The 12,748-nt window shown below is 45.1% G+C and overlaps 1 protein-coding gene across 1 annotated transcript in view; it reads left to right on the forward strand.

The window, feature by feature from the left end:
- Positions 1 to 12,748, forward strand: part of ULK2 (unc-51 like autophagy activating kinase 2) — a 146,717-nt gene that overhangs the window by 38,386 nt on the left and 95,583 nt on the right. Inside the window, exon 4 of the mRNA XM_087702817.1 lies at positions 6,311 to 6,343. Coding sequence (XP_087558943.1) covers positions 6,311 to 6,343 — 33 coding nt within the window. The remainder of the gene's footprint in view (positions 1 to 6,310; positions 6,344 to 12,748) is intronic.

Raw genomic sequence — 12,748 nt, forward strand, 5'->3', positions numbered from 1 at the left:
CATTTTGCTGGCCTCAGCTGCAGCCTGCAGCGGCCTCCCTTCCCTGCCTTCTTTTCTCTGCTGAGTCTCGTCTATTTTTCTTTTCTTTTTTTTAAATAAAGGAGAGTAAAGCCAGAGGCCTCATTAGAAATAAAACTCGGGGGCTTGTATTCTCTTTACAGGGCTCTGCAGTGGCTGGGTATTATTCAGAACCCTTACGTAAGCTCTTTCCCTTCTTTTAGAACTTGCCATTCAGATGATGCCTGGTTATGGGGCTCTTTGTTTCTCTCTTCTCTTTGGGGGCAGCACAGTTTAGAGAATTCTATGGGCCAACTCCAGACAGGTCTATATATATATATATAATTTACCTACCTATTTACGTTTAGCCAGAAGAATAGAATACAATAGCAGAGTTGGAAGGGACCTTGGAGGTCTTCCAGTGTTGGGGCATCCACAACTTCTGGAGGCAACTTCTGTTCCACTGATTAATTGTTCTCACTGTCAGGGAATTTCTCCTCAGTTCTAAGTTGCTTCTCTCCTTGATTAGTTTCCACCCATTGCTTCTTGTTCTACACTCAGGTGCCTTGGAGAATAGCTTGACTCCCTCTTCTTTGTGGCAACCCCTGAGATATTGGAAGACTCCCATCATGTCTCCCCTGGTCCTTCTTTTCATAAAACTAGACATACCCAGTTCCTGCAACCGTTCTTCATATGTTTTAGCCTCCAGTCCCCTAATCCTCTTTGTTGTTCTTCTCTGCACTCATTATAGAGTACAATACAATACAATACAATGCAAGAGCAGAGTTGGAAGGGACCTTGGAGATCTTCTAGTCCAACCCCCTACCTATGCAGGAAACCTTATACTGTTTCAGACAAATGGCTATCCAGCATCTTCTTAAAGACTTCCAGTGTTGGGGCATTTACAACGTCTGGAGGCAACTTCTGTTCCACGGATTAATTGTTCTCCACTGTCAGGAAATTTCTTCTTAACTCTAAGTTGCTTCTCTCCTTGATTAGTTTCCACCCATTGCTTCTTGTTCTGCCCTCAGGTGCTTTGGAGAATAGGTGGACAGCTGATAGGTAAGTTTTGCCACATTTTTACGGCCTTTCTTCCCACGGTTGTTAAGTGAATCACTGCTTAGTTGTTAAGCATGTGCCTTCCCCCATTGACTTTGCCTGTCAGATGGTCGCAAAAGGGGACACGGCAGGCATCAAAAATGCGAATCAATTGCCAAGCCTCTGAATTTTGATCACGCGACCACGGGGATGCTGCAACGGTCATACGTGTGAAAAAAACATGCTCATAAGTCATTGTTTTAAAGTGCCGTTCTAACTTCAAACAGTCACTAAATGAATCGTTGTAAGTCGAGAACTACCTGTATTAAAACCATCACTCTGGAGCAGCCTGGCCAACAGTAAGGACAGTGGTCCAGAAATCTGCAGGGTACCTAACTGAAGCATTTGGCAAACAGTAAATACTGTATTTTTCGGAGTATAAGACGCACCTTTTTCCCTCAAAAAAGAGGCTGAAAATCTGGGTGCGTCTTTTACACTGAATACAGCATTTTTGGCCTCCCGAAACCTCGCCCCCTTCACCAAAATGGCCGTGCAGAGCCTCTAGGAGGCTTCCAGATTGCTCCTGGGAACTCAGGAGGGAGAAATGAGCAAAAAACGGGCCATTTTTTGCTCGGTTTTGCCCCCTCAGCCCCAGGGAGCACTTTATAAGCCGCCTAAAGGCTATGCATGCCCTTTTTTGACAAAAAACGGGACATTTTTTGCTCATTTTATGGGAGGGGCCACCCCCCCCCAGGAGTACTCTACAAACCTCCTAAAGGCTACTCCTACCCTTTTTTAAAAATAAAACGGGCCCGTTTTCGTGAAAAACGGCCCGTTTTCGGGAGGTCTGCAGAGTACAAAACCTTTTTTCTTTTAATTTGCCTCTTCAAATCTTGGTGCGTCTTATACTCTGAAAAATACGGTAACATCCTTTTCTGCCAATAAATTCAGCATCCACTCTGTGCACTGGAGAGAATAGTCATAGAATGGATCCCACTGGATCAAAAACCTACATGAAAGAGACCTAAAACAAGACGGATCGATGACATCAGTGTGTATGGCCGGCTACGGCAGTGTTTCTCAACCTTGGCAACTTTAAGTCCTGTGGACTTCAACTCCCAGAATCCCCCAGCCAGCTCTCGCTGGCTGGGGGATTCTGGGAGTTGAAGTCCACAGGACTTAAAGTCGCCAAGGTTGAGAAACAATGGGCTAGGGAATGTCAATTTTTCCCACTATCAATTTCCAAACATTCGGGGTTGCTCAAAAGTTGGATTGTAAAGACATTTTCCGTACTTTAATATAATTTAGATGTGATTGGTCTTTCATACGGTAAATATCATAACTTTTGAACATTTTGTTTGTTTCATTGGGAAAAGAAAATTCAGGACCGTACAGGTAGTCCTCAGCTTAACGACCGCATTCGAGCCCAAAATATCTGTTGTTAAGTGAGACATTTGTGAAGTGAGTTTTGACCCCATCTTACGAGCTTTCTTGCCACAGTGGTTAAGTGAGTCACTGCAATTGATAAGTTTGTAACCCGGTTGTTAAGTGAATCTGGCTTCCCCCTTGACTTCGCCTGTCAGAAAGTTGCAAAAGGGGGACCGCGTGACTTTGGGGCACAGCAACAGTCATAAGTGTAAGAGTCAGGTTCTACATTTAGGCAAGAAAAACGAAATGTACAGGTACAGTATAGGTGGTACCTTGCTCAATAGTAGTAGCTGTGAAAGGGATCTTGGAGTCCTAGTGGATAAACCATTTAAATAGGAGCCAGCCGTGTGCAGCAGCTGCCAAAAAAGCCAACACAGTTCTAGGCTGCATCAACAGAGGGAGAGAATCAAGATCACGTGAAGGGTTAATGCCACTTTATAAGGCCTTGGTGAGGCCACACTTGGAATACAGCATTCAGTTTTGGTCGCCACGATGTGGAAAAGATGTGGAAAAGATGTAGATGTGGATCTAGAAAAGAGTTCAGAGAAGTGCAACAAAGATGATTAGGGGACTGGAGGCTAAAACATATGAAGAACGGTTGCAGGAACTGGGTAGGTCTAGTTTAATAGAAAGGAGGACCAGGGGAGACATGATAGCAGCCTTCCAATATCTCAGGGGCTGCTACAAAGAAGAGGGAGTCAAGCCATTTGTGAATGCCGCAACACTGGAAGTCTTTAAGAAGATGCTGGATAGCCATTTGTCTGAAACAGTATAGGTTTCCTGCCTGGGCAGGGGATTGGACTAGAGGACCCCCAAGGTCCCTTCCAACTCTGCTATTGCATTGTATTGTATAAGTATGAATCAGTTGCCAAGCGTCTGGATTTTGATCACATGATTACAGGGATACTACAGAGGTCGTAACTGTGAAAAGATGGTCGCAAGTCAGTTTTTTCAGTGCTGTTGTAACGGCCACTAAATGTGTGTGTGTGTGTGTGTGTGTGTGTGTGATTTTATTTTAATACAAACAATCAATCTTCCATTAAACAGTATGTTGCCTGGGTACAAATATCTTGCGCAATAACAATTAGGATTTACAACCATACTCATATTTATCTGCTCGTAACTTAATACTGATATACATAACATATCTGATACTATAACAATCCTCTTCTTAAATTATTTAATTCTATTAATATATTTTCTATATTTCACTAATCTACTTTGCATTTAACCACTCCGAGGTGGCGCAGTGGTTAAATGCAGCACTGCAGGCTACTTCAGCTGACTGCAGTTCGGCTGTTCAAATCTCACCGGCTCAGGGTTGACTCAGCCTCCCATCCTTCCGAGGTGGGTAAAATGAGGACCCGGATTGTTGTTGGGGGCGATATGCTGACTCTGTAAACCGCTTAGAGAGGGCTGAAAGCCCTATGAAGCGGTATATAAGTCTAACTGCTATTGCTATTGCTATTGCTATTTCTAACTTTCATATTTGTTCTCTAACCATCCGTAGAATAGTTCCCCTCAGCTATAATATTCGCTTTCCTCCTTCTCTTTAATTGCGAGTGTTCACCTATTCATTTCTGCGCATTCTAATATGTTCCTAATCACAACTGTTGTAAAAGGAGGACAACCTGTATGGCTTGGAAATGGGCAGAAATGTCCCTTCATCCTGCGGTGGATAGACAATGGCTTAAAACGGTGATGGTGAACTTGTGCAGAAACATTGCACATGCACTCTCATTGGGATGGCGCCCCAGAAAAACCGAACTTCCAAATTCTAGTGTGCATGCACGCCCGACGATCAGCTGCCTGTATCCGTGCGCATGCTGACTTTTGGCACTGCCACGCGCACGAAGGTATCACGCTCCGAAAAAGATGAACTTCCGGGTCCTGGCACACATGCTACACACACACACCGACAATCAGCTAGCCGGCGTGCATGCACACACACATCGGTTTTCGGAAGTCCCACACGCACAAAGGACAGCTGATTGTCGCATGTGCGCCAGAGATCCGGAAGACAAAACGAGCAAGTCTGTGAATGTGAGGCGACGTGGCTTTGCGTGCCACTTTGGGCTTAAAATGATGATGATGAAATTCAGACTAGGATGTGTGAGGACACTTTTAAGTCCAACGGCTGTGTTTGCAAAGCGAGGGGCCATGACTCGGTGACAAAGGATGTGTGTTTCCCTGCAAACAACACCCCTCCACCCCCCCAGGGTTTCCAGCTAAATTAAGAGTTGTGTCATTACTGGGGAAGCCCCAATTGCCAGTGGGGACGGTGAAGGCCGTCCCAGCAGCCTTCCCAGGGCTGTTTACTCTTCGTCAATAAGTAACTCGGAGGCAGGTGATAGTACATAACAGCCACATGGCATCTCAAGGCCCCCAGTGGGTTTTGGTCCTTTATGTCAGGCCTGCAGCCATCTTTTCTTTTGGATCTTTGGCCTTCTCTTCTTCAACTATGCTTTTTCTGTTGTGGGAAAACATTGTATGGAGTTAGATGCTATGTAGCCATAACAACATTCTTTCTAGAAAGGCAAGGTCATCTTTTGTTTCTGCACCTGGCGGGAACTGGATGGGTACAACTGCCGGCACGGCAGTGGGAGATTGGACCATGTATTGGACTTGTGGGTGATGGACTTAAGGGGAGGGGGGAATGCATTTGGGTTACGGTCTTGCAAAAAACTGACGTGAAATCCCCTTCAGTTACTCCAAAGTACCATAGATCCAAAGAGCTGCCACAATCATGCCAGGTGTAAAATTATATAGCATAGCACTTAGATTTCTATACTGCTCCACAGGGCTTTTACAGCCCTCTCTAAGTTTTTTACAGGGTCAACTTATTGCCCCCAATAATCTGAGTCCTCATTTTACCCACCTCCGGAAGGATGGGAGGATGAGTCGACCTTGAGCCGGTCAAGATTGAACCTAGCTGGCTGTGGGCAGAGTTTAACTTGCAGTGCTGCCTTCTAACCCGTTGGCCACCATGGGATGGAGGGAAGGAAGGAAGGAGAAAAGAGAGAAAGAAACAGAAGGAAGGAGGGAGAGAAAGATGGAAAGGAAGGAAGGAGAAAAGGGAGGGAGGGAGAAATAGCAATAGCACAGACATATACCGCTTCGTAATGCTTTATAGCCCACTTTAAGCAGTTTACAGAGTCAGCCTCTTACCCCCAACAATCTGGGTCCTCATTTTACCCACCTCAGAAGAATGGAAGGCTGAGTCAACCTTGATCCGGTCAGGATGGAACCCCAGACTGTGGGCAGATTTAGCCTGCAGTACTGCATTCTAACCCCTGCTTCCAGAGAGGGAGGAAGGAAGGGAAGGAAGGAGGGAGGGAATAATAACAATAGTACTTATATACCACTTCACAGTTCTTTCCCGCCCCCTCTGAGCTGTTTAGAGTCAGCCATCTTGCCCCCAACAATCTGGGTCCTCATTTTACCCACCTCGGAAGGATGGAAGGCCGAGTCAACCTTGAGTAGATCAGGATCGAACCCCAGACTGGGCAGAGTCAGCCTGCAATGCAGCTGTCTAACCACAGTGCCGCCATGCCTCCATCTCAAATTATAATTGTTGCTTTGGTGGTTTGTAATCCGAAATCCGCATCCGAGTCTGTCTACACTTGTCTTTTTAAAAGCTTTTTATTTGAAAGCTGAGCGTTGTGCCAATTCCAAAAAGCAGAATTGATTTCCCCCCGAACAATACATTTCCGTCTTTTTGTGGTCAATGCCGTAAATATCTCCAGTATAGATCGATGGCGGGTGGGTGAAAAGGGATTATTTATTGTAAGAAAGCGTCCATTATTCTTGTTTAATGAGATGTTTCTTTTTTTTCCCTTTCTTTCAGGAGATGCCCAACTCCGTCTTTCTCGTAATGGAGGTGTGTATATTTATGATATGAATTTCTTTTCTTTTTTTGTTAGCAGATTTTTTTAATTATTTTTTCCCTTCTACAACATCTTACAGTCATTACATCAACATTGTTATGTCATCATACCTGTACATGCATATAATATTTCGCTTCTATATTTACACACCTTTATACACAGTTCTATCTATCTATCTGTCTCTATCTATCTATCTATCTATCTATCTATCTATCTATCTATCTATCTATCTATCTATCTTTAAAGTCACAACCCCTGGTATGCCCAAATATGGGAGGAAGGTCACACTTCCATTCTCTGTCCTTCGGCTCGTCACAAGAGACTTTAAATATATACCTTTCACCCTGGCCTGGCTGATAAGGAGTCGAGCCCTGTAGCTCAATGGTTAACACATCTACCTAAGAGGCAATAGAGCACAGGTTCGATTCCCAGCAAGGGTATGGCTAGCTGATGAGAGCTAAATAGCTTGAAATAGATCTATACTAGTCTCCCTTTATTTATTTATCAGCATAAATATAACTAACATACATACATACATACATACATACATACATACATACATACATATATAGTTTTTTGGCTTAATTAATTTTATTCTTGTTTTGCAGCCATTTGTACCAATTGTTCCAAATTTCATAATATTCCGACTCTTCTTTATCTTTTAATTTCAGTGTTAATTTGTCCATCTCTGCACAATCCAAAGTTTTTTTTAATCACTAATTCATCCGAGAGGGTATTATTTTGTTTCCAGCATTGGGCAAATGCTATTCTAGTTGCAGTTAGCAGATGTGTTAATATGTACTTAATTTTCTTTGTATATTTCCCTTTGATTATTCCCAGGAGAAAGATTTCGGGTTTGTATTTTATCTGTTCTCCTGTAATTTCTTGCACCCATCTCCAAATTTTTGTCCAATATTTTTGTGTTTCCGGGCAGGTCCACCATATGTGATAATAAGTCCCTTATACTTTTTTACACTTCCAGCAGGTCGGCTTCATGTTTGGGTACATTTTAGCCAATCTTGTTGGTGATAAATGCCAACGCTAAAACATTTTATGATATGAATTTCTTTGTGGCTGGATTTGAGTTATTTTACCTCTTGTCATCCTAAAATCCTGTCCCTCTCAAACCATCCCCTAAAATTAGTAGATATGTACAGTACCAAAGAAAATGGCTGTATATATATCCACCCCAAAATACTGTTCATCCACAGCAGTGATGGGTTGCTCTTACCCTCGCTAACGGTAGCGGCTGCTCTTGGGGCTACACGTCCTGTTCAGGCACATGCGCTACACACGCATGCACAACCCCCCCCCCGGGCAACACTCAGCTGCTTGTTGGGGCTCACGCAGGCACCGCTTGCTGTGCGCGTGTGCGTAATTGGCCGGTTGCTTTAAAAACAGGTACAGAACGCCGGGGGGGGGGGGGCGCAAACGAGCCACCGTACCAGAAATTCTCGAAATTATACCCCATGTTGTGCTTTGTGAAAACCAAAGCAGAACAAGTGCTTTGTACTTTATATTTAATTCCCAAAACATTTTTTCAAGTTAAGTTTCAATTTTACCTGTACCCTTTAGTCCACTTTTTAAGATCAAAAATCTTATTTTGCTTTTTGCTGTTTATATCAGTTTTTTAAAAACTGATCCGGCTCATGCACGAACGGATCACGAGCAGCATACCGGTAACTAAGATAAGAGGAACCCACCACTTATGCACGCAAAGCGTACCAGTAGGAGACTTCAGAGCATTTCCCCCCTGTATGTGGGTTAATATTTGATGTTCTTATACCTATAGAAGTAATGATTAAAAGTCCTTCTCTTTTTTTGCCTTGGAAAACCTAGAACAGGCAAGGACAGGTCTTACCAATAAAAGAGAATATTCAGGGTTGAACTGTGGGGGCCTTGGTGCTCTCTGAACTTGGAGGTTTTCTGGCAGACGTTTCATGACCCAGCTAGGTAACATCATCAGTGCTAGAAGGAGGTGGGGCTTGCTCTCTGCTGATATACAAATGGCTTGCCCTGTCGGTGTTGGTGGGAGCGTTCTTGATGGTTAAAAGTGCATCTAGTTAAGGCTGTGGTTTTCCCAGTTGCAATGGATGGCTGTGAAAGTTGGACCATAAGGGAGGCTGAGCGCCAACACTGGCAAGTCATAAACAGAGAGCAAAACCCCCCACTCACCCTTAGCACTGATGATATTACTTAGCTGGGTGATGAAATGTCTGCAAGAGGGGGAAAAAACCCACCTGAGAGAGCATCAAGGACCTCACAGAAGAAATGTCTGCCTGTGGATTAAGGGGAGCGGGACAGCGTGTCATGCCAGGATATAGAGAAAAGATAAGATAAAGTTTATTGCCATTTTTCCTATGTACACAATGGCACACATTAAAAAGAAATTCTGATGCCTGCTCTCAAATGATAGATAGATAGATAGATAGATAGATAGATAGATAGATAGATAGATAGATAGATAGATAGATAGATAGATGATAGATAGATAGATATAGATAGATAGATGATAGATAGATAGATAGATAGATAGATAGATAGATAGATAGATAGATAGATAGATAGATAGATAGATAGATGATAGATAGATAGATGATAGATAGATAGATGATAGATAGATAGATAGATAGATAGATAGATAGATAGATAGATAGATAGATAGACAGACGACAGACAGATGATACATACATACATACATACATACATTGATAGATTGATAGATTGATAGATAATGAGATAGACAGATAATGAGATAGACAGATATGATAGAGAGACAGAGATGATAGATAGATAGATAGATAGATAATGATAGAGATAGATAATGATAAAGATAGATAATGATAGAGAGATAGAGAAATAGAAATAGATAGATGATAGGTAGATAGATAGATGATAGATAGATATGATAGAGACAGATAATGATAGATAGACAGATATGAGAGAGAGAGAGACAGATGATAGATAGATAGATGATAGATAGATAGATAGATAGATAGATAGATAGATAGATAGATAGATAGATAGATAGATAGATAATGTGTGTCTGTGTGTAAAAAGGAAATGGGGGGGTGGGGGGAGGATCCAGCTACCAATAGCCTGAGAAGGAAAACCGTCAGGTTAAATTACCCAGGAGAGAAAATCATCTTTTCATCCTGCACATGTAGCAGCCTTGTTCAATTTCAGCCCTTGGAAAAGATTTCTCTCTTTTTAAGCTTGTCGTCAGTATCACCCAACTGAGCTGGTGCAGTGCGGTGCATTGCAAAATTGTGTATGTGCAGGTGACAGTTGGGTGCATTTCAGATGCACCAGGCAAAAGGAAGGGAAAGCATTGGGTTTGTTTTGGGGTGTGGATGTTAGCTAGTTGGAGGGTGGAGGGGGAATGACTAGACCATACCGAATATTTTTTCCAGAATTATTTCCACCTTTTTAAAAATTATTTCAGGCTTAGAAAGTCCTCCTCAATGGGCTTGAGCCAATTAGCTGGTATCCAAGCCTAAAATAAACCTTATACCTTCTTTTTTTGACGGCTTATTGTCTAACCTGCTTTTCTATCTTTTTTTCTTTCTTTCTCTTTTACAAGGATTAACACTTTTTAAGTCCCATCAGTTCACCAAGAGATAAATATAGTTTTTGTGTGTGGTTCAGTTACATTTCCCAGTCCATAACCCAACTGTCTCTTTCTGGTAACTAAAAAGCTAGGCTGCTGATTTCTCTCTGTTATTACCATGTTTCCCCCCAAAATAAGCCAGGCTCTTATTTTCTTTTGACCCCTGAAATAAGTGCCTGGCCTTATTTTCGGGGAGGCCTTATTCTTTTTGAGGTGCTGGAGGCGGTGAGTGTGGTCCCCTCATGGCTGCTGCTGTGTTGCAATATTTTCGGGGAGGGCTTATTTTAGCGCATGTGCTCAAAAGCCCGATTGGGCTTATTATCCGGGGAGGTCTTATTTTTGGGGAAACATTTGGTACTCGGCGAGTTCCTTTAAATAAAAGCATCAAAATATTTATAATTCTCTCCACACTGCATCTGCAGTGGGTGTGAATAATCGTGCAAAATAAAATGCAGGCAGCGTTTCCATTGGCAAAAGCTTCTATTTCCCCCCGGATTGTGAATTCATCCACTGTGGGATGTAACATTGCAGTCCATTAGCTTATGGACCCCCTGAGGTTCCAGACGGAGCTTGGGGTTATTCCTGATACTCTCGCCCACAGTTCGGCGGAGACTCTGGCTGCCGCCTGGTACTCGGCGGCGTCGGAGTCTCTCGACCGGATTGCGCCTCTACGGCCCCTCCGGGTCAGTGGACCCCGGAGAGTTCCCTGGTTTACCGAGGAACTCCGGGAGAAGAAACGCCGGAGGAGACGCCTAGAGCACCAGTGGAGGTCCGATAGGTCCGAGGCAAACCGAGCACTCTTAACTACCTGCACCAAGGACTATGTCCGAGCATTAAGAACTGCAAAAAGATCACATATTTCTGCCTTGGTTGCGTCCGCCGAGTCGCGCCCAGCCGCCCTGTTTAGGATAACCCGCTCCCTCCTCAATAGGAGGGATGCGGGAGACCCCTTGCAGGGTAGGGCTGAGGATTATGCTCAATTCTTGGCGGACAAAGTAGCTCGGTTTCGATCGGACTTGGACTCCACCGCAGTAGATCCAGCTGAGACACAGGAGGATCATTTGCCACATCAGCTCTGGGTTGAGTTCCAGGAAGTTGCCTCTGGGGATGTGGACAAGGCCATCCGAGCTGTAAGTGCCTCCACTTGTATTCTGGACCCGTGTCCCTCCTGGCTGGTGGCTAACAGCAGGGAGGTGACACATGGCTGGATCCAGGCGGTTGTCACTGCCTCCCTTCGGGAGGGGCACTTCCCCGCCGCACTTAAAACGGCGGTGGTGAGACCCCTCCTGAAGAAGCCATCGTTAGATCCAGCCATCTTAAACAACTTTCGTCCTGTCTCCAACCTTCCCTTTATCGGGAAGGTTGTTGAGAAGGTGGTGGCCTTTCAGCTCCAACGGGCCTTGGAGGAAGCTTGCTATCTTGACCCCTTCCAGTCCGGCTTCAGACCCGGTTACAGCACAGAAACCGCTTTGGTCGCATTGACCGATGATCTCTGGAGGGCCAGAGATGGAGGCTATGCGTCCATCCTGGTCCTCCTTGACCTCTCAGCGGCTTTCGATACCATCGACCATGGTATCCTTCTGCGACGACTGCGGGAGGTGGGAGTGGGAGGCACGGTTTTGCGGTGGTTCTCCTCCTACCTCTCGGACAGGTCGCAGTCGGTGTTGGTCGGGGGGCAGAGATCGTCCCTGAGGCCCCTAACATGTGGGGTACCTCAGGGTTCGGTCCTATCCCCCCTACTATTTAACATATACATGAAACCGCTGGGTGAGATCATTCGGAGGCACGGGATAAAATACCATCAATATGCGGACGATACACAATTGTATCTGTCCGCCCCGTGCCAACTCAATGAAGCGGTGGACGTGATGAACCAGGGTCTGGAGGCCGTTAAGAACTGGATGAGTGCTAACAAACTGGTACTCAACCCGGATAAGACCGAGTGGCTGTTGTGCTTCCCCCCCAATAATTTGGCTAATACACCAACGCTTAGGCTGGGGGGTCAAAATTTATACCCCTCAGATAGGGTCCGCAACTTAGGAGTCCTCCTGGATCCACAGCTGACTTTTGATCACCAGTTGTCAGCTGTGACCAGGGGGGCATTTGCCCAGGTTCGCCTGGTCCGCCAGTTGCGGCCCTACCTAGACCGGGGGGCTCTCACAACAGTCACTCGAGCCCTTGTGATCTCTAGACTGGAATACTGCAATGGGCTCTACATGGGGTTGCCCTTGAAGTGCATCCGGCGACTACAGCTAGTCCAAAATGCAGCCGCGCGAGTGATAGTGGGCGCACCACGGTTCGCCCATGTTACATCTGTCCTCCGCGAGCTGCACTGGCTGCCTGTTGGTCTCCGGGTGCGCTTCAGGATATTGATGACCATCTTTAAAGCACTCCATGGTAGTGGATCTGGGTACTTGAGAGACCGCCTTCTGCCGATTACCTCCCTAAATCGACCAATCAGATCGCACAGACTGGGCCTCCTCCGAATCCCATCTGCCAGTCAATGCCGACTGGCGACCACACGGAGGAGAGCCTTTTCTGTTGCTGCCCCGACCCTATGGAACGAGCTCCCCATGGAGATCCGTACCCTCGCCACTATCCAGACCTTCCGCGCAGCCCTCAAGATCTGGCTCTCCCAGCAGGCCTGGGGATAGGCTTCCAATTACCCGCCCGAGTGTTTGATTGTTGAATGAAAGTTGTGTTTTATCATCTTTTTGTTTGTTCACATATTGTTTTGTTTCTGACCTTGCACCCCCCTTCCCCTGTGGTTGTAAGCCGCCCTGAGTCC

Source organism: Thamnophis sirtalis, unplaced genomic scaffold (assembly GCF_051295495.1).
Source record: "Thamnophis sirtalis isolate CommonGarterSnake01/CBP01778 unplaced genomic scaffold, rThaSir2_p1.2 scaffold_17, whole genome shotgun sequence".
Taxonomy (NCBI): domain Eukaryota; kingdom Metazoa; phylum Chordata; class Lepidosauria; order Squamata; family Natricidae; genus Thamnophis; species Thamnophis sirtalis.